The 22,788-nt window shown below is 35.0% G+C and overlaps 2 protein-coding genes across 3 annotated transcripts; one reads left to right on the top strand and one right to left on the bottom strand.

Annotated features, from left to right (window-relative positions):
* The first annotated feature begins 2,577 nt into the window (after positions 1-2,577).
* On the top strand, positions 2,578-3,861 carry LOC129304020 (pathogenesis-related thaumatin-like protein 3.5). 2 transcript variants are annotated; one of them, XR_008591577.1, is made up of 2 exons: positions 2,578-2,700; positions 2,960-3,096. XR_008591577.1 is itself a non-coding variant. In XM_054943641.1 (2 exons), the coding sequence occupies exons 1-2, from the start codon at positions 2,828-2,830 to the stop codon at positions 3,639-3,641; spliced, it is 732 nt and encodes a 243-aa protein (XP_054799616.1). In that variant the 5' UTR covers positions 2,805-2,827; the 3' UTR covers positions 3,642-3,861. The 2 variants fall into 2 exon arrangements, 1 of the variants encoding a protein (XP_054799616.1); XM_054943641.1 differs by lacking the exon at positions 2,578-2,700 and adding an exon at positions 2,805-2,877 and having other exon boundaries at positions 2,960-3,861.
* Positions 3,862-14,142: 10,281 nt separating this feature from the next.
* LOC129303266 (uncharacterized) lies at positions 14,143-22,033 on the bottom strand. Its single transcript, XM_054942461.1, has 17 exons — positions 21,498-22,033; positions 20,448-20,801; positions 20,182-20,322; positions 19,885-20,017; positions 19,649-19,762; positions 19,481-19,554; positions 19,320-19,394; positions 18,834-18,926; positions 18,664-18,724; positions 17,777-18,109; positions 17,343-17,469; positions 17,141-17,240; positions 16,478-16,547; positions 16,236-16,388; positions 15,985-16,080; positions 15,231-15,550; positions 14,143-14,735 (listed from the first exon to the last, which is right to left on the bottom strand). The coding sequence occupies exons 1-17, from the start codon at positions 21,576-21,578 to the stop codon at positions 14,478-14,480; spliced, it is 2,583 nt and encodes an 860-aa protein (XP_054798436.1). The 5' UTR covers positions 21,579-22,033; the 3' UTR covers positions 14,143-14,477.
* Positions 22,034-22,788: the final 755 nt, after the last annotated feature.

Genomic DNA, 22,788 nt, shown 5'->3' with positions numbered 1-22,788 from the left:
AAATACTTAAAATCATATATAATTCATTACAAAACATTAAAAGTTGATCATAATAAATTCATAACAATCTCCAACAATAACAAAAAACATTTAAGTTACAATTCAAATTATTTAAATTAATAATAACATTCAACAAACTTCAAAATGCCTAAACTATATTATAACTTAACATTCAAGCTTCACATTCAATTGAATCAACTTTATCAAAAATAATTATAATTATATTAAAATAAATTTATAAGAATGGATCAGACCAAGTGGCTTTAAAAACTTGGTCCCTTATCCAGTCAAACTCAAAAATGAAATCTAATCTTGTTTGTCTTTTTAGTCCTTTGGGTTTTTTTTTTTTAAATACCGAATCTAATCGAATTTGTTCGTGTTAGATTGAACTGTACAAAATTGGATGACTTTCGCACGACCCTAATCTAAATAACCATTGATATCATTTATGATACATTTGAGAGAATCATGACTCTAGAGAAATTATCTCTAAATGATGTTTGATATTTGTTTTCTATTAGAAAGAATTTAAATAGTGTTTGGATTGGTAGCTTTAGATTTCAAACTTGAAATTTTATATTTCAAATCTCACATTTAAAATTTTAAATGAAAAGAGAGATGATTTGAAATTTAAAATGAAAATAGAGAATTGAAGATGATGGATTTATCCCTATTTCAAAATTGACAAGAGACGAGAATAAGATATGAAAAAATATATGAGAATGATAGAGATATCAAGAGTAAAAATATAAAGAGAATGAAATGTTTAAAATGATTAAAATTTTAAATAATTAAAATACAGAGAAAATTTTAAATTATAAAAAAATTATAAGAAAAAATTGATTTGGATTTGAATCAAATCCAAAGTTTAATTAATCTAAATGCACCGTTAATTTTATTTAGTCACTTCGTACTTTCGCGAGACATGTTGCTGATGGGAATGCATCACTTTCACGCCTTAGCTTTGATTGTTCTTCTTTGGATGAGATCTAATGCCAGAAGGCTGGCGTCTCGTATTTCATTGGATCAGTAACTCTTGATAATTCATCCATAATGAAAACAGCAAAGATACATAATATGACAATCCATTAGTATATATCCATAACTGAATATGCTAACTTCAGCAATGAATGAATGTTGCATGTTTTAATTTAAGATTCAAATCCTCTAAAGTTGAGATTGGTGAATTTTTGTCAAGTTTTCCTTTTTAGGAAAGAGAGAGAAGATTTTATAATTTATAAAAAAATAATAAAATGATAAAAATATTTAAAAAAGAAAACTTCACTGAAATTCACCAATCCCAATTTTAGAGGATTTAAATCCTTTAATTTATCTTATGGAGGAAAGGGAAAGGAATGTGGAATATCTTGCCAAATTGCAATTCAAGTTCTGTTGGATTAGAGTCTCGTGGGGGTTACTCGACTAATACTAAACCGAGAAGGAAAACGTGTCCACGAATGTTGGGTGATTAGTTATATACGGGGGGAGCATGGGAGTTCGGTGGTTGGGGAAGAGTGGCGGCGACTGTGACGCGTAGTTGTTAGCGAGTGGGGTGTTGCCTCTGACGGCGTCGTTCTCCAAATCATCCCCGACCCCGAGACAGTCGTCCCACTATTTGATGCTTTCCTCCCATTTCCTACCTCCTGCTTGCCTTTTCCTTTATCTTTTTAATTAAAACGAGTACATAATCCCAGACTAAAAACAAAAAAAAAAAAAAGTCAAATTACATCAAAGAAACCTAATCTTCGCGTCATCTATCACCTCTTGACAAAAAATTGGTGATTGATCAACAGCACAAAAGCTCCCTACAACATTTAAAACTCTCTTGAGTTAGATAATGAGTATAAAAATTTACCTCCCTATGCATAAAATTTCAAAGACACAATCCGAAAATGATATAGACAATTCTAGCTTGGTCAATCACATCCATGAAAGGGTTGTTACTAATATTAGATCTGGTTAGAAGATTAACAGCTTCTGCACAATAGTAAACACATGTACATTCTGTAGATTGAGTGGACAACACATGTTAAATCCTTTAATAATACCAATAATCTCAGTAATAGCTAGTGGATAATGACCAACATTGGAAGAGAAATCAGCACCCCACTGAGCATTCCTATTTCAGATCACACCTCCACACTTAAAAGCTACCATCCTTTTAGGAACCATCAATATCTAGGCATAAACCATTACCTTCCGTTATTAGATCTCCTCGGAAATTTAGCCAAGGTTTTGGAAGCATTCAAAAGATTCCAACCAGCTCTAGCTTCATGGAAGCTAGCTTCTGTTGAGCATCCTCGTGGTTGAGTAAGACTCTGTTCTACCTTGTTCCCCGTACATCAACTTTTTTATCAAAAAAAAAAAAAAACAATTTGCAAGTATTTAATTAGCTTTTGCTTGGCAGAGATATATATTACCCAAGAGTCCAAGATACAACTTCTTGTTACGGACGGACGACATCTTGAGTTGTGTGTTCTCACTTCTCACGGGCCCGGTGCCTATTATTACACTGGCATGACCTATAAATTTACTATTTTTAATAAATTATTTTTTTGAAAAAGCATGATGAAAGAGTATAAATGCAGTCCTTCTAAGCGTGACCTCCACTCCACACGACCTTCTCTGGCCTTCCTTTTTGTCTCGCTAGTCCCAATGGCTCTTCCTTCCTATCTCTTTCTGTTTCCCTTCTTGTCTCAGGTAATTCCCTCCTTCTCTTAAACCCATCGTCAAACCCTCGGCTTATATGAGGTATACTTGGGTCACATCTCACATATTATATTGTTAGCCCACACACATCATACATAATATTTAAACATTAATTGCGATGCGATTCTCTGATCCACGCGTATACAGAGAATATCATGAATCGTTATGGTAAATTAATAGACAAAATATACACGCCATTCCCTGCCTTTTACAATAATTGAATTTTGTGTTCTTGTGGATGGATTTGCAGGTTTCAATACAGGTTCAACCACGGTATTCACCCTGAAAATCGTTGCAGCTATACAGTATGGCCTGCTACACTTTCGGGGAATGGAGCTGCTACTCTGGGCGACGGTGGATTCACCTTGGCACCGGGATCCTCTCGTCAACTCGCCGCCCCTTCTGGCTGGTCCGGACGCTTCTGGGCCAGAACCTCCTGCAACTTTGAGTCCTCCGGCAACGGTCACTGCTCCACCGGCGACTGCGGCGCACTCCGATGCTCCTCTGGCGGCGCTCCTCCCGCTACGCTCGCTGAGTTCACCCTCGGAACGCCTGGTAATCCTAAGGATTTCTACGACGTGAGCCTGGTCGATGGTTACAATGTGGGGATGGGTGTGAAGGCAACCGGGGGAACCGGTGACTGCCAGTACGCGGGGTGTGTTGCAGATTTAAATGCCAACTGCCCCAGTGAGTTACAGGTCAGGAATGGGCCTTCCGTGGTGGCGTGCAAGAGCGCATGCGCGGCCTTTAACACCCCGGAGTTCTGCTGCACCGGTGATCACTCCACGCCGGCGACATGTGGACCGACGCAGTACTCGGAGATGTTCAAACGCGCGTGCCCAACCGCTTACAGTTACGCATACGACGACGCTTCCAGTACTTGCACGTGTTCCGGCTCCAATTACCTCATCACATTTTGCCCCTCGCAGTAACCGTCTTGCTAGTGAGCATTGCATTCTGTTATTGAATGATCATATTAATGATGCAATTCAACAATTGTATTACATAAGGAAAGAACGTTAGGTATAGCCGTATAGGAGGGTGATGATTAATTATATTTATGATCTGGGGTCATGCCATATATATATATATGGGTTACTTGATGGGGGCGTTGGGATTCTGCGCAAATTTATGTCTTTTTTCTTATTATTATTCTTGAAAGATTATTCGTTTTAATTGCAATTTTTGTCTAATGTGATCGATGAATCTTTATATATGGTGAGAACTGATATAGGGAAGTTAACAAAGGCAGGGACAATTTCCGTATTCTTTATATATATATATATATATATATAAGGAAGCAAACTAGTTGCTGAAGCTTACAGAGTCTTGAAAAAAAAATTACTAATACTACAAGGATCACTTAAAATATGAAAACCTGGTAATTGGTGTAGAGCTTCACGAGCCAAAAAATCTGCAACCTTATTAGCAAAACGGCGGACGTGAGCGATTAAGACTTGCCATTCTTGAAGAAGAGAAGAACGAATCTCTGCAATCAGGTCCTTTCCTTGTGAAGAGCAATATCCCCACCCTTAATTAAGTTAACTACATCCATTGAGTCAGTTGCAAATAAAACTTTTTATACTCCAGATCGCAGGCGAGTTTGATGCCTATAAGAATCACCCATAATTCAACATTAAACAATCCATACCTACTTGAGCAAGAGTAAACCCAAAAATAAACTTTCCTTTCTTATTTTTAAAAACCCCACCACATCCACCATGTTGAGAAATCGGGTCAAAAGATCCATCCATGTTTATCACTACCCAATCTTTAGGAGGAGGCGTCCAATTGATCACACTACTACTTAGAGGTTGACCATACAAATTCACTTGCCGATAAGCTATACTTAGATTAGACATGCTTTGAAAGATGACAAGAGCTTAGCATGAATAGATTCATTGTGCTCCATCTTATTCTCAAAAATTCGAGAGTTACGTCATCTACAAATAAGCCAATAAATAATAGTGAATATCATACTCCAGTCATCAAAAGAATAGAAGCCGAATGAACTAAATTCCATTCAAGCCAAGATTTAAGCTCAAGAGAGAAGAATAAATGGCATCTTAAAAAGGGCTAATTAAATCATACCAAAGTTTATAAGTCATAGGACAGTCACGTAATACATGTATAAGATCCTCTTGTTCATCATTTCACCAAGAGCAACTTTTATCTTTCATCATTTTCCTACGGTATCTAACTTCATTTGTTAATAGAAAATTGTGAACACAGAGCCATAAGAAGGTCCTACATCTCTGAGGAGTTTTTATCTTCAGACTTTCTCTAACTAAAATCATTGGAATGAGGTGAAGAACATAGTGCATTATAAGCTGAACGAAGAGAGAAGTTGCCATGATTCTCCCACTTCCATTAGAGATCAATACCATTATTCATTCTCTCTAGTCCTTCCTTTACATTATCCCATGTACTTTTAATCCCAGCCTAGTTATTAGAACTATGCCATTTCTTTTGAATGTTAGGAAGCAAGTTAGATCCACATTTATACTTTGCATGAATGACTCTAACCCATAGTTCATTAGGTTTCTTAACCAAGATCCACCCTAGTTTCATCAAGAAAGCTTGATTTTGGGTATGAGTGTGTTAGAGACCCAGTCCAGCATGTTACTAACACAAACTTGATCCCACAAGATCAAATGAGTCTTCCAAGTGTCTTCCGTTAAGCCCCAAATAAAGTCTCTATTACACTTGTTAAGAGTCTCACAAGTACTAGTAGGTATTAGAGAAGTTTGTATTGTGTAACCTACGATAGTAGAAGTAATCGAAGAAGCGAGGGTCACTCTACCTGTCATAAAGAGAACAAAGGCCTTCTAATTAGAGAGTTGCTTATTAACTTTATCAATAATTTCAAAGAAAGTATCTTTACTAACCAGCTGAGTATGCAAAAGGACACCCAAGTACTTACCTAGATCTTTAGGTCTAGAGAAATCTAATGAAGAATAAGCTCTACTTTACGACCACTAGGAATATTATTAGAGAAAAATATTTTGGTTTAGTGGCATTCACTTTCATAACAAAATAATCACAAAAAGTATCAAGATAACTTTTTATCACAGTGGCTTGAATTATAAAAGCCTTTGTGAACAATAATATATCATCAGCCAAAAAACAAATGAGAGATGGGTAGGCCAATCTTACCAAATTTAATAGGTGTCCATTTCAACTCCTCCACCAATTAAGTTATGAGATGGCCAAGCCGTTCTATGTAGATGACAAATAGGTAAGGAGAAATAGGATCCCTTTGACGAACTCCTCGAGAAAGAATAAAAGAGCCACTCTTCATGCTATTCTATAATAGCTGTATAAAAGAGGATAAAACACAATTCTGAATCAGACTAATCCTGTATGGTGGAAAATAAAGATCCTTAAGACACTTGGTGAGAAACTTTTAATTTAATCGATCATATGCCTTCTCAAGATCAATTTTGATGGCCATAAAACCTCTTTTCCCCCTATGGATCTCATAGATGGATTACTTCTTGAGCCACAATGATATTATTTGAACTATGTCTACTAGGAACAAAACTGCATTGGTAAGGAGAAATAATATTCAGAAGCAACAATCTCATGCATCTAGTAATAATCTTTGTAAGAACTTTATATATCATATTACAAAGACTTATAAGGCAAAGATCATGAATTGTCTTAGGCAAATTTTTTTAGGAATAAAAACGAGCAATGTACTATTTACATCTCTAATAGCTTTTGGTTGAAGAAATAAATTTTTTATAAAGCTACATACTGAAGAACTAACCATACTTCATTGGCTTTGGCAAAAAATGGCACCAAAACCATTCGACCCCAGAGCTTTCATAGCTCCCATAGATTTAATGGCTTCATAAATCTCAGAACCATCAAGCAAAATTACTTAGAATAACATCATCTAAGTGAGGGTAAGTACATATGCTCTCTAAGTTCAGTCTAGTAGGCTTATCATCTGAGAAGAAAGAGGTAAAGAAATTAGAAGTCATCTCTTTTAAGTTGATAGTCGCCATAAACCCATTGGCCTCCATCATTGCAAAAGCCCCCACTTTATTAGACTTTCTTCTACTATTTGCTATCGAGTGAAAATATCGAGAGTTTTGGTCCCAAAGAGAGCCCAATTACTCCTTGCCTTTTGAGCCTAAAGGATAATATCTTGTAGTAAAACCTATTCCAATTCAACCCATAAATCCTTTTAAAGCTTTATCAAGTGATCTTTATGTCCACCATTAGCAAGAGCTCAATTTATACCTTCTGATCTTTTAAGGAGCTTTTTTTTCTAAAACTTTGTATGACCAAACACTTCTTTGCTCCATCTCTTGTTGAGAAGTAGTGAGATTGTTGACCTTGACATTTTATCTTGGAGAATACAAATCAACTTAATCAATGTTATACAACAAGGTATTATAAACCATCCAAGCTAAAATGCATCCATTTTTTTTCAAACCAATGTTTACAAAGTTACTACCTTTTTATATGAATATATTGTGTGCTAATTTCCCTTGAAATTGAAAAGGTAACTTTCTAAAAATATACTTTTCCAAAAAAAAATTAAAATGCTTTGTTCCAAGTTTTAACACTTCACATTTCATGTCAAGAATGAAAATTAATTTATATTGAGTTAAATAGTAATTTAAATTTTAAATTATAAGGCTAGGAACAATTTAAATCTTGAATTTGTATTTAGTACATCTTAAGCTTGAACAATTAAATTTATCACAATTTGACTCCTTTTATTAATTTCAAATAAATTACATTAATTGTGCAGGCCCAAGAATTTTCTCTCTCTTCTTAAATCTATTCTCTCTCATCTCTTGCTATGGAAAGAGTGCGCAAGCAGAAGATGACGTTGAAGCATGCTCTAGGTATGAAGCTGATCTAAATGAGTTTAAATCTCATCATATAATCACTTGGAGTTAAACTTAATTTCAAGTGATAGACGCATGTTATGAAAGTACAAATAAAAAAAATTAATCTTTTAATCCTTTAACTTTTAACTTACTTATAATTCAGTCTCTTAATTATCACTCACTACAATTTAGTCCCTTAACTATGACTGCCTTATGACTTAATCCCTCAACTTTTGACTCACTTATAATTCAATCCTTGAACTTTTGTTAGTTTTCTTATGTTAGTTTAAATCCCACATCAAAGAGCAAGATGAAGGTATTTTAGAGTAATACATGAGAATTTCTTTTATCCCTCTTATTTGATAAGGATAACTTTTAAAAAAAATTTAAAAAATAAGGACCGAGTTATAAGTGAGTTAAAAGTTGAAGGATTAAGAGATTGAGTCACAGCGACTAATAATTGAAAAACTAAGTTATAAGTGAATTAAAATTGAAGGATTAAAAGATTAATTTTTTCACAAAAATATCAATGAGTTCAAATCTCTCCACTTGTCATCAATGAATCTATTTCCTTCACATCCCATAATTATGACCTTCATTGTTCGTTGACTTGTCAGCGTGTTCACCCTACTATGTGAAATATCTACTCTACTAATCACCATTTACAACTCAAATCCACAATAGTCAAGAGATTAACTCTCTAGTTACCAAGTTGAAACACTCTGATTTTTAAAATATAATTTTCAAAACAAAAGAATCCCAAGTTTTCACAAGTTAAAATGAGTTTAATCCATTCATTAACTCTTTAATCAGAGCAAAATCAAATTATGAAAGCATGAGATACTTCTGAGAAGTGAAAGAAATTAAAAATAATTAAAACATATCAAGTTTGCTGAAAAATAAAGCAATGCGCTGCAGCTTGTGCACACCGCACTGCAGCATGTTGTTCTCTGTGCCACGCACCGCGACACCGAAACCAATTCTTCGTCTGACATTTGAGTGACATGATCTAAGTATCTATGAAAAACTCTTTTTATAAATTAGCTAATGGCATGAGTTTCACTTTTAAAACAAGTCACACCAGAAAATTAGACACCCGAATACCTTTTTATACTTTTCACAACTTTCACACATAAAGAGATGTCCAAAACCCAAAACAAGTGCTAATAGCCATTTTTAACACCCAACTCATATCCATTAGGCCTAAAACTATAAGTACAACACACCACATGCATTCAAATACACGTGTAGTACAAAATCACTCCTCAACTCCTTTAATACAAAAATAGAAAGGGAGGTAAATTCATTACATTGCATTTAAAATTATTTGTATCATGCTCAAAACAACTTTACTACGTTTATACTAGTATTTCAGCCTTATTAACATATATAACTCATCATACACAACCATTTAAGGCTTAAAATATGATCTAAATATTTTAAACAACTATTAGTATAAATGTAAATAAAATTCATCTTAGAATTGGTAATAATATTCTATTATATAAAATAAATGAATACTAAAGGCATATAAAAAGGAATGCACATATTCCTAAACCTCAGGAGTTTTATCCTTTCAACACAAAGCTAGAGCCTGTAAAGTGTTAAATAAAAGGGGTGAGTCTAACTATTCAATAACTAAGGTAAAACCTACCTTATGTAGTTATATATCAATTAAAATAAAGCACAAGAGTGTCAAAATAAACTTTTTAAAACATGCCACCATACTTAGTCCACATATATCATAACATATTCTATCTCAATCAATTCATTTACATTTTAAACATATGGTATATAGCCATAAAACACTTAAACATGTGACCATGACCCGTTGTCAACATGACTTGCCATAACTTAATCATGTGACACACCTCATAAATTTACATAGGCAATAATGGACCATCCTTATACCCTCCTTATTCTCTCTTATTGAATCGTCGGCTATAACACTAAATAGGGCTCTATTCGTGTGACTGAACTACTTAAGTTCATGAATCGTGAGGTGTGACCTAGTCAAAGATTACATGGCTCACTCTCGGACCATGATTTCTCCCACTCTTGAATATCTAGCGTATAATATGCCCTAAGCTAATCTCCTCGATAAACTGGTGAAGATAGCTAGGTTTTAATCTCTCAACAAGCTATGGGATAGTCCCTCGATAAACTATAGACAAAGCTATACCCTGTGCACCAGAGGGCAGCTAAAATACTATATGGATTTTTTATACTCCTAATCCCTAGGCAAACTCCTACCTACTAATTTGATCATTGCATGTATGATGCTAACTTATTTTCACAATTTCATTTAGTCATTATTGAAAACAACACATTGGGCTCACAATCGTGCGCTACCTAAGTGCACATTAAATCTTATTTTACATTAACACATATATTCCTATTCTTAATCATAGCACATTCATCATTATCATCATTAATCAATATCAACCACTCAATTAACCATCACCATAGAACTAAAAATTCATTTCGCATTTATTATGCATCTTTTTCAAATCAAAGCAATTTCATAATCACACAATTTCATGGCATGTTACAAACATTCATAAAAACACAATTTACATTTCAACCATTTATTTCACGCTACAGTACAATTAAGATATAACTACTCTGAGTAAGGTTTTCTTAGTTACCTCAAACCTTTGAGAGGTCAAAGGTTTGCCCTTTAATATTCTAGCTTTCAAACTTGATTTCCCAAGCCACAATAGTATTTCAAAAGCTCAATCCATAATTAACCAAGTTAAACTTTATCAACAATGTCAAACCCATACCTTTCAACTCTTATCTTCCACTTCTAGATTTTTCAATCCTATATTATTTATATTCGGGCCTACCCAATGGGTTTATTAAGTCTTTTTAGTTTCCAATAACATTAAGGTTCCATTAAACTCTTATTAATGGCTTACAACTCTCCCAACAACCCACATTAATGCTAATTATGCACACTAATAGGGTCTAACAATCAAAAATCCCAAAACTATTCTAGGTTTAGATAATCAAATTTACTCATATTAATTCCATTTGAATCAATGAATTTGGACCCATAACCTATATAAACTGAAAATTATCTCTTACTATTAAACCCTAACTAAAAACTTCATAAATGTGGAAGAGATAGGAAGAAATAGAGTTTAGGGCACTTACTTAAGTGTTTCTAGCCTTAAAACACTCCTAATGTCATCCAAGAATGAACCCTATCAGAGCTCAAGTTACTTGTTATCAGTTTCTCCTTCTTTCTCTCTAATTTTTGTCTTAATTTGTGATTGATATTCTACAAAAATTGGCTATAAGTCACGGCATATGGCACAGAGAAGTTTCCTCTCATTTCAATGGTGTCCATGTATTATAACAAATTTATTACACGCTGCAATGTGTGGCACAATGATATGTCATCCTTGTTTTCCTTTCCTTTTATTACTCGGGTGGCCTATTCTCAATTCAAACCCATAATTAGGGTTGAAACACAACCAAAATCAATCATTAGATCTCCTTGGCCGTACATCATGTTAATTACTCAATTATCATAATTAATTTTAGTTAATTCAGGGATTAAATTTAGGGATGTTACACTATAACCCTTGTTAAATTTTGAAAATGCCCTTATATTCATTCCATTGCTACTATCAATCAAATGTCCTCAACTCGTGGCTATCCTCAAAATAATACTTTCTACAATAGCATTGTCATTGCCGTTGAATAAGTTGAAAGGTTTACTCAATGACAATGTTATGTTGTCATAAATGGGAACATAATTGGTGGCAACATAGTGTCGCCATAAATTGTAGTCTTTAATGGTGATAAATGTTATCACTAATTTTAGATATTCAATGGTGCCACATTTTCAATGGCAGCATTTTTAACCTTTAACAGCAACTTTGGTCACTACTAATTGACCACATTCAATGGCAAATAAGTCATAGAAGCTTTTGCAGCAACTTTGTTAAAAACTTTTAACAACTTTAATATAATCATCGCTGCAAGTCAATTTTTTTATAATGTTTTCCACTTTTGTTTGTTCATTGTTCTGCATTTTGTTATAGGTGCAAACTACAACCCCTAAATGATATCTTTCATGCACTGCTGCTAGGTCCATCATCCAATAGACAACTAGTACCTATCTCACCGAACTTCCTTAAACACTCTAGCGAAGTCAAAACTGGATCCACAATCTGGGCTAGCAATTTGATTTGGTAGAAATGCTTGGCCCAATCAATAAGCGACACCTGTTTCTTTTTTGCTGGATAGACCAGTACTAGCCTGGCACATAATCCTAAGCCGAGATGCTAAGTTATGACATACTCATGCATCCCATGCTCCACAATCCTTCTTTTCTATGTATAGGAGTTACCATGCTTCTTCTTTATGCGTACGAGGAGGAGAAAGGGGGGGCAGAAGGCAAAGAGTGAGACATAATGAGAGAGAGAGAGAGTAACATAAGCTTCTAGGGATGATGGAGCTGGTTTTCTAGTGACTAACATGAACCTTCTTCTAATTGGGACAATGAGAGTTTTTGATGATGAATTAAGTGAAGGGCACAAGTTATAGTTGTAGGTGGGGAGACAAAGTATGTGTTGAACAAAATGGAAGTAGTTGATGAGGCAAACTATGTGTTAAACAAAGTAGAAGCATAGTTGGAGGGAGCAGCTTGCCAGAGATGGTGGAAAAGATAAGATTTGAGCAAAAATTAAAGGAACCACTCGATGAAGAGATAGACATAGAGAGGGAGGGAGGAGAGAAGTAGAAAAGAGGAGAGAATTTTCGGCCCACACTAACTAATGAATGTTTTCTTAAAATTAACTTGTGGGGTTAAATTTATCTCAAATTTAATTGTTTAGAATTTAAAATATTTCAAATACAAGTTCAGAGTTCAAATCGTCCTTGACCCTAAAGCTTAGGATCCATATTATCATTTAACCCTAATTTATTTAATATTGCAAGAAATGAATATTATATAAAGGTAAATATGAAATTAATTTTTATTACATTATATAACGTTGATAATATATGTAAGAGAATTTTAGTGAACATATAAATTGATGTAAGTATATTTTATTAAATAGCTAAAGTATATATTTAGTCCTTTAATTTTATATAACATTTCATTTTAATCCTTTAGCTTTCTAAATTATCTTTTTAGTCCTTTAATCCTAATATTGTTAGTTTATCCCAACAAATTTTTACATTAAACTTTTAAATATTAAAAAAATATTTTTAAATATTGACATATTATGTTTAATTTTTTTAAAATAATAATGATTGACACACAAAAAATCATTTGAAACTAACAATATTAGAGTTAAATAATTAAAAAAATATTTCACAAAATTAAGGATCAAATTGAAATCTTATATAAAGTTAGAGAATTAAAAGTATGATTTAACTTTATTAAATTAAAGTCAAACAAAATTCATATAACGCATGTCTTGATTTTTTCCCGTTAAAGAGGTATTTTAAAATATCTCATTATCTTCTTTACTCTTCTTCCGTTTCAATGTTGCGGTTCGAATAATGTGAGAGGATTGTTATCATCAACACAATGTCTTGATTTTAATTGAAGAGTTGAGTTGTCTTTTTTGGCAAAAAATCTCTTCTTTCATGTAAAAAAATAATAATATATTTTTGGAAAGATAACCGATTTAGTTTGGTGAAAATTTTGAACGGACGAGATATTATCATCTTAATCGCAGGGGAACAACAGCCGCGCGAAGCTTCTCCTCTTGTCCCCGCCATATACCCTTTCGCTTTCATACTCACATAGGCCGACATATTGTCACCATTACTTGTTCAAGCATGGACCCTAAAACGTCTCTTGCGTAACCCACTGATCATTTCGCCCCTTTTCTTATGATCCGAATTCCAAACTCTGCTTCCTTCTATTTCAGGTGTAAAACCCAAAAATAAATAATAAAAAAACACTCTGCTCTTTTTTAACTTTATTAGCCACATTTTAAAAGTTTTTTTTTTATTCTTTGTATAAATTATTGTCTTCTTTTTGTACTTTTTGATATACAATTTTAAAAATATCCTCTAACAAATTCTTCAAAAAAATATCCTACTTCAATTTTGAAAAAGAAAATCTTTCCACATTTCAAATAATTCTTTTTTAAATTTAGGTGCAAAATTAAAAATTAATTTATTTTTAAAATAATTTTATTATTCTAACTAACTTAAAAATTAGTTAAAAGTGACTTGGAAAAATATTGAAGGAGTACGCACCACCGTGGGAAAATAATATAACACATTATTCAAGGGCAGGCATGGCCAAGATAGGTTCCTGATTACTACTTTTCTTTTGCTCAAAGATTCCAACAATATTGTATAACTAAACCTGAAAAAGAATCTGTCAATCTAACAAGCGCGCGCAATGCAAAATGGCTCATGTTGAGAAATAACTTTCTGATAATCCTGGTGGTCTGTAACGTTACTGCGTTACGCAATGCATGATAATTATTTTTTGAAACGTACCGTTTAACATGGGACGTTGCAGTTGCGGGGAATCTGGAATGAATCGACAGAGAAAGATCCATCAAATCTATCGACCCGCCACGACACAAACTAGAAAGGGATATGGAACCAAGAGACATGGATCAAATAATATATACAAGAAGCATCAGACTTTTTTTAGAGGCCTTCGGCCTAATTTTTGACAACCAGCTCAATATATATATATATTTCTTTGTTCCTCTCTGCTACTTTCTCTTTCCACGCATTTCCAATTTTCTCTACAAAAGGCTCTCCTCTTCGAAAGCCCGGACTGTATCCTCCTCGTCCAGTTTTTCCTAAACAATTTTGGACGAGGAAGCAGCCACTAAATCTAAGGAGTCACGTGCCACCTTTTCCCTACAACAATAGCCCTGGAAAAATTACAAGCCAAAACCCCCAAGAGAGAAATATGAAGTGATGTTAAAGCTGCCTATATTTTACAGCAATTCCTTTCAAGGAACTGTTTCTCAAAGAAAACGTACTTCGCAGTCGATTAATCCAAGACATTTTCATCTCACCGGAGCCTGTACACTGGCCCTTACCTTCCCCTTCACTGCTAAATAAGGTTTGGTCGGAGCAATCAAGTGAAGCTCCACACGCTAGATTATATGACTGGCACGCTGAATAACATACCCTGAGCCGGTTGTCACCATCCTTATCGCACTTTTGGATTGAGATCTGAAGATCAAGTACCAAGTTATTCGCACAAATATATGTTAGGAATTATCATACTTCATATGAAATAGGAGCTTCACGTTTCTAGCATTGTCAAGAGATGCATCGTTTAACAGTATCCGTGTACTGAAGAGCTAGAATGATCTCGCAAGTTGAAACCATGATTCTTTTATACCTCTCAGATGTGTCAGATCCAGCTTATTCAATAGTTTAGAGAATGGTAGGTTGAGAAATTTTAGAATGTTTGTTTAAGCTTTTAAAAAATACTAGTACTACATAAAAAAGATCTGATTATTTTGAGAAATAACTTATAATTATTTAAGATGCACTTTCAAGTAAAAAGTACTTTATATAATTGTAGCCAAACACAAAATAACTTTCAACTTTTCATAGTCTCCAAACAATAAATCATTTTTTAGACAATATAAAAATCACTTATTTTTCAAATAAATAAGCCCATAGTCAGATGACAAGTAAGAATTTGAAGAGAGAACTTACCCAGCAGGCTAGTTGTTTAGCAGCCTCGTCACAGTAAGTGCTGCCAAATATGTTGAATAATTTCCTAGCACCACCAGGAAATAGTCGATGGTAGTTGGGCATGACAACTACTTCTTCTAACTGCTGCAGGATGCTTGGTTCACTGGGTGCACAATGCTGTCCAAACACGTCCTTTCCCAGCACATTTTTACAAACTGACAGACTGGAGAGGAGCATGGAGCTGTTCTGGCATGTGTATCCCGCATAGTCAGAGCAACGGAATTCACAAACTCCATTATCACAAACCCCACCATGGAGGCTGCATTGCTCATCACAAACAGCTGCATTTCATGCAAGGGACAGGTCAATAATCTCACTGTTCCAAGAAAGACTAAGTAAATGTATTTCCTACTGACAATAATTATTAAGCAAGACGAAATCAATCTAAATCCTTCATTTATATGTCCTTATGAACCAAAATAATTCAGCAGAATAACAGAAACTACAAAAGCTGAAGTATATAATAGGAAACTACTTTCTGACCAGTATACATGTTCAAACACTTCAAAGTCCAAACAAATCCTCCATACCATAACTTCGTAGCAAATTCCTAATCTTGTCCACACCCCCCAATAAGCACAAAAATAACACGGCAAAAAGAAAAATGATTACAACGCCTAACTGAATATCTCTTACAAGAGTAATTTGGGTGAAAATTAGTTGATACTGGTTACACAGGATGGAGATCAAAAGGCTTAATAACCTGAACACATACCAGTGGAACAGTCAACGCCAGTATAGCCATCTTTACATTCACAAATTCCATTGGAGAGGCACTTGCCATTGCCATTGCAATTCCTGGGGCAGAAGCCTGGAAAACAATTAATGACAACAAATCAAGAGTGGCCAAAACTAAAATCTTCTGTCAAAGAACATAGCATAGAATTTTTTTTTTTTTTTTGAATGTAACATAGCATAGAAGTTGAACATGTAAATAATGAAGGGAAAATGGAAATGATAACTCACGCCTACTGCAATCATGACCATGAAATCCCAGAAAGCAGCGGCACTTTCCATCAATACAATCTCCATTGAAATTACAAGAACTAGGACATTGCCCAGGCACCTCGACAGGATTTGTGGTACAGAGCTCATGATATGCAGGGCAGATCAATTCACCTATTTAATAATAGGATTGGTTGTCAACTCATTAATCAACAGGCATCAATGCGTAAACAAATACATCAACAAAATTAGTTTCTTGTTACCATTAAATCCAGGGAACTGAATGGGTCCACCAGCTTGAGGACACAATTTCCAAATACCATCCACAGCAACCTGTAAGTAACATTGAACTATGATCAATGATCATTTCATCAAAAAAGGAGGAGGCACAGCCATCATTCTGTTACAGAAAAAAATGGTAGTCATGGCCAACTCAAATTGGTTTAAGCATTTGTCCTATGGGAAAGTGGCTGCTCAACTAGAGAATGAAATAAATATTATGAACCTGCTCACTAGGTTTGGTTATGCTTCCTTGAGGAGTTCTTTTGTGTTTTTTCTCTTTGTAGATTGCTACTTCTTAGTTTGTACCCATTTACATTCTTGTGAATGAAGTTTCCTAGTTTTATCCAAAAAATAAATAAATACTATCATTGACCAAGGATTTGCAGGCCTGCAATCCTTGCCTTACTAGAAAACAGCATATTAAAAGAATATACACCAACAACTAACAAAATTATTCTGTACTACGTGATTTGTTATCTTTCTCTGCTGGAAGACCCAATAGAACGATATAAGAAGCTGCCTGGTGATTAAGAACATATAGATTCAGACTGCAGCCAAACTCCAGATAGAAATATGACCAAATAAAGCATCAGACAGACGGGAGCACTTATTGACAGCTTAACACCATAGACCACAGTGCATACCTCTAAAGAATTATTGGTACACCTGTGCTGATAACAACCATTTCCCTGGGTCATAGAACCTCGTACAAATCCTGTTCGTACTAATGACGAGGCCATACACCTGCATTAGAAGAATGCAAAAATAGACCCTCTAACTTTAAGCAGCCCACAAAAACCTTGCAAATCAATGCTAGAGTGAAAATTTTGTAGCAACAAATCTGACCTAGAGTTAACCCCTCGGACTTCACCAAGCATTCTATCAGGTGCCCTTGCACTACTGGTGTCCGTGCATGATCCATCGGAGTATGCAACAAAATAAGTGCAGTAATCAGCCAATGAGGATTGTCCACCTACAAAAAATGAGAAATAAATCAACAAAAACACTACTATGGCCAAGAGATTATATTGTTTAATAATTTATAACAAGCATGAAAGCCATGAATGACTTGTGTTTAAAGAAGTTACAGATAGCAATTTGGCCAAAGCCAAGAAATTTTTATTCAGTAGGACATTAAAACTTGCAGTTACATATCAATTGAATGCAAGTCTACAAGGTACAATGAGTGATAGCTAGCATCAACACTTAAGAAACTGCCCCGAGATATTAGATTTCAAATATTAGGAATCAACTTATCATGAGGTAAACATAGAACACACCTTTATTAGCTTGCGGGAAATATTGAGCCCATTGAGGGAGTTCTCCACTATAGGTTACAATTGGGCAGTATCCTTCTGCCTCCCTATTATATGTACAACCAGACAACTGTGTTGTGTTGCAATGATAGGCCCCCTTCCAGAGATTGCAAGGTGAGGTAACAAACTCAGTACCCTGGTTGCGACCCCAATCAAGATTATCTGCCACGCTATAATTGGCTTTGTACCATCCACTGTCTTCCAAGAGAGCAAGTGTCATTTTTGAAACTACAGATCTTGTATCCACAGAACCAGTCATAATCTCATTCATCAAAAGCCTTTTTTCCCAGTGAGAGCCTGTAAGTCAATAACTTAATTTACATTAACCATTACTTCATTGGTGGGTAGCATAAACAAATCTCAAGGATGTCAAACAAGGTGTCTAAAATATTATAGTTGCTTACTATTTCAGGCCATTCACTTGCAAGATTCTCAGGGGGCATGAATGAGGTTAGGCCAGTAAAATGAGATAAATCTTACCAAGAAAGGGAGCAATCAACTTCCTATTCTATTTGGCAAGTAATACATAACTTTCCAACCATTAAACCCCACGTGAGCACACAGCAATAACATAGCACTATAGCACAAGAGTTAAGATTCCTAACACTTTCTATAAACATGGGCCCATCACTACTTTATCCCTTATGATCTTTAACAGGAAAATTGAGGCAAGAGATTATGACACTATACCAACACATAAATAACAGTTGAACTTTTAATGAGTTTCAATAATTAGAAACTATAGACAACCATGTTTGAATTTCTTAAGGACGGTGGAGGGGGATGGAAGAAGAGACAGGCGTGCATGTTATTAACAAAAATGCTTATAGAATAAATGAAAAGAGAAAAACCTGATGTACCACGTCCTCCCCCATCTTCCAGCTCTAAACCAGTAAAATTTTCTGAGAATGCCTGCCATCAAATCTATCATTAATCATTTGTTGAAACTGTAAAGCACACATAAATGACAGAGCGAAACTTGAAATATTATAAAAAAGGCAATGGGTTCCCAAGCAAATACCCCATAGTGATGTCGCGAATGCATTAAAACTCGTGGAAGCACCACACGAGTTACCATCCTCCCAAGTCTTTCATCCATGACTTGTTCAGTAACCTGGAAAGTAACCAAATAAAGATGAGCATCTAAAATGTGCTGAATCAAATGCCAAAATACAATAATGATGCAATGTAGATATCAATTGAAGAAACAATACAGGCAACTGCCATAAATTTAAAACAGATACTGTTTCAAAACAAGCCACTGGATTAAATGGAAGGTAGATTTTCTAATCATTATTAATTATGACTCCAGAACTAATTTCAGAGACAAATCAAATAAGTTTTATCGCACAATCAGTATATGTGATAATCTTGCTTTACAACACATTTTGCTTAGCTAGCACAAAGTTATTACCAGCAATAAAACTCAACACAGAAAATTATGCCAGAGGACTAACAGTTCAAAAATATAATATACAATATTTTACAGCATCAAGGCAGTATTTACCTGATCACGACGTTTTTTCCTTTCATCTCTAAAATGAGAAAAGGCATGTGGGTCAAAACCAAGAACATGCATAACCTGGAAAAGATTAAATATGATGAACACCGCTACTAAATGTCTCCCATGTTGCCCAAATTTCAATTACATTCAAGAATCAAACCAACCTCATGGATCAGAGTAGCTGACAGCAAAGTCTCCGCCTCAGCTGTCAAATGGCGAGGAGCAACATTTACATGTCCTGCAAACATTAATAAATTATAAGTTCTGAAGCCTCTCAAATGAAAGATAAAGATGATCGTTCAAACAAGCATATCTTCCTAATGACAAGCTACCAGCTATGGCACGGCCCCATTGATCCCTTTCACATGCCACTGCCCAAGCAAGTGTATTCCCAGTTGTAGGTCTTGTAGTCACCAAAAGAACCAAGTCAGCATCAGATACACCCTCTGAGGACAGGGAAAAGAGAAATCATTCCTTGCACTTTGCAAATTCACAAGTACAAATGTGACAGGAATTATTATAAAAAAACCACTACATTCACAAATGGCTTGAAACAATTGAGTTATACCCTCAACATATTCGCGAGGAAGTTGCACACCTCCATCTTGTCCACAAGCAGAATATCCACTTAATCGCAAGTTTCCCTTAACAGGCTCAACAGCCAATGCTCTCCTAAACCAATTGGCTGTCTGACCCAATGCCTGCAATCAATTACAAACAGGTGTAAAAAGATGAAACCAGTGTTGTACCCAACAGACTTATAAATTATAATTAACTATAACAAGCAAAAAAAACACCATGTGATGTTTTCTTAAGATTACCAACCATGCAATCAAAGCAAAAATAATTGTAAAAAGTATTTAACCTTGTGAAGGCGACGTTTTTTGTCCTCTTCTGAGATATCTTCTGCAGTGCAGTTGTACCAACAATCCCCCAGAACTGGAGGGTCCCCATGAGAATTACAAGTAGGGAAACCAGGAGGGGATGACATTGAAGGCTCTCCAAGCTGTAAACATAGAAACAAAGACAAAATATAATAAAATAAATGACAAGCAGAATACCACCACTGAACCACGGTAATATGCAAAGAAGAAGATTTTTTTTGTTTTTAACTTCATATCAAATACTCACTTTGACGATATCACCAACTTTCCGACAATCTCTCTCTGGAGAATGGCCTACAGCATCATAATTTAGATATATTCTAATAGGTTGTTTTGCATCATTTTGAGGCCCTGATGATGTTGACACTCCAAGTAATCCCCTGCCTTTATGCTGAAGGGTTTTTGGAAGACCAGGATCATAAACCTGAGGGGTAATGGAATAGACCTTGCGACCAGGCCTCCTTCTCTGTTCAAGTATCTGATCATGGATGCAAGAGTGCGAAGCAATGTTCTCACTTCTCCTTCCCAGGCCTCCCCCAAGAAGTTGGTGTTCTTCAGGTATCGCATTTGTGGCCTCCGACCATGCCAGTATCCATAGAATCTAAAGCAGTAAGAGGAAGAACACTAATGTATGTTAACCAAGATGAGCCCATCAAGCAATCTAAGTCCTTAACCGCAATGTATTTAATGAAATTGGAAGATAAAAAAAAATTATTTCTAGCTTGCAGTAAATCGTGGATCTAACACCAATAAAGATAGGAACTTCAAAAGGGAAACTTCAGAACCAAAAGCTCCCCCAAACTTACTGAGAAGGTATGCAACGAAGCTCGTTAAACCAAAAGAGAAACAAGTAATAGATATGATACACTAAGTCAGATGCCAGAGAGGCTAGTGAAAAGTTTCATGTAAATCTGTAAAGTACCAAGCGATAGTTAAGAAGCTGGAGATCAGATAAAACAGGATCTTCGAAATAAAAGAACAATAGTGTCTAACCCAGCACCTTCCAAATCCAACGTAGCTCCCAGAAAAAAACCCTAACTTTCCGGGAAATGTAAGACACTTTTTCTCGGAACCTTCCATTAAACAAATTGGGAATAATATTTCATTGACATATGAAAAAAAAAATTGTCAAAAATCATATTGTTCTTCCAGAGGACTAAATCAACGCCACCAAACAGAGCCAGAGCATAGTTCAGCAAATGATTTTAAAATGCCTAAACCCTAAACATTTGAGCAACATTGAACTGAAAGAATTGATTTTAATAGGAGTAGAAACTGATCGAGTAGAAGAGCTTACCTCGAACACGACGACGGCGAACCGAAGCGTACAATCAAATCTGGACCGTCTGCAGCGACTACACCGAACAATTACCTCCATGAAATGGGAAAAACAGTGACACCCACGATGTTGATTCCATCAATTCGCCGGCGATTTTTCGATCTGCTTTAAGACCAAGAAAAATCGCTGGCTCCCGTGCATTTTGGAAAGTGTTGTACGAACAACAATAGGAAAGAACAAGCAATTGAAGCGTGACCGCTTGGGCTGACAGTGGATTTGATCAGAAAGGAGTGAACAATCTTCCAAGACAGAAGCGACAAGGCAGGACTTCGATTTTCAGAGGAAAAGTGCTATTACCGGAGACAGGTTCAAAGAGATGAGCTTTCAATTTGAAGAGAGGAATATCCAAATTCAACAGGTCGCAGTTCCCGATCTCCCTGACATGGGAAAAGAGGACACTGACAGTAAGGAGGGGAGGATGGGAGGGGAGGTAATGAAAAAAATCAAATGAACGTGGATTGGGTGGAGCGGGTGGCGAAGATCACTTTTTTAGTCCTTCTCTTTGTTTCATCTTGGGCAAAAAGAAATAAATAATACGCTGCTATTAATAATATTTTATTACACTGATATTCATTGAATTATTTAATTTAATTTAACTACCATGGCCACTTGTTAAAAACTATTATAGGGACCATTCAAAAATAAAGTGCACGTAACTTTTTCCTTGGCCTAAAAATAAAATATTATTTTATACGGTTTTAAATATCGACTTTCTTTTTTAATAGAAACTGTATTAAATTGTAGTGAGTCATGCGTTTGAGAAATCGTTTAATTTTTTAGTGTTTGATATATATTATAGAAATATGAGATTTTGGTTTACCTCCTGTTATTATATGAAGAAAACTAATTTCTTACCGAATACAAAATTCTAAATTTATTTTTTTATAGTAGACAGTAGGAAAATATTTTAAATATAAAAAAGGGAAATAATATTATGAGTAATTTACTCGGGGGTGTTTATCACCGAGGAAGGATTACGACAAAGTAGTTGTAAACTTGTAAATATTTAAATAAACATTTTGCTTTACATTAGGAGGAATGCTATTCACCTGTTTTTAAGGGCGAGGAGGGGAAAATGCAAGATAGAAGAAAAGGAAATAATATTATGAGTAATTTATTTGGACACAAAACCCATAAATTTCAACATAGTAATTCATGCTAATTAAAATGGTGTGTTTTCTTAATCAAGGGAAAAATTGCCTGACAAACATTGTTGGATAAGAAAACAACACGTTACCCATAAAACAAA

This window comes from Prosopis cineraria, unplaced genomic scaffold, assembly GCF_029017545.1.
Source record: "Prosopis cineraria cultivar Desert tree isolate PC_DT_omini unplaced genomic scaffold, ASM2901754v1 PC2, whole genome shotgun sequence".
Taxonomy (NCBI): Eukaryota; Viridiplantae; Streptophyta; class Magnoliopsida; order Fabales; family Fabaceae; genus Prosopis; species Prosopis cineraria.
The sequence above is the reverse complement of the archived record's forward strand: the minus strand, read 5'-3'. Positions and strand labels throughout refer to the sequence as shown.

Bases quoted from the DNA above. Each gene is read 5' to 3' on its own strand.
- LOC129304020 (XM_054943641.1), top strand. From the start codon at position 2,828: ATGCGATTCTCTGATCCACGCGTATACAGAGAATATCATGAATCGTTA. The intron at 2,878-2,959 runs GTAAATTAATAG...ATGGATTTGCAG, and splicing joins GAATATCATGAATCGTTATG to GTTTCAATACAGGTTCAACC.
- LOC129303266 (XM_054942461.1), bottom strand. From the start codon at position 21,578: ATGGAGGTAATTGTTCGGTGTAGTCGCTGCAGACGGTCCAGATTTGAT. The intron at 18,927-19,319 runs GTAAATACTGCC...GTTACTTTCCAG, and splicing joins GGAAAAAACGTCGTGATCAG to GTTACTGAACAAGTCATGGA. The intron at 18,110-18,663 runs GTTTTTCTCTTT...ATTGACTTACAG, and splicing joins GGGAGGACGTGGTACATCAG to GCTCTCACTGGGAAAAAAGG.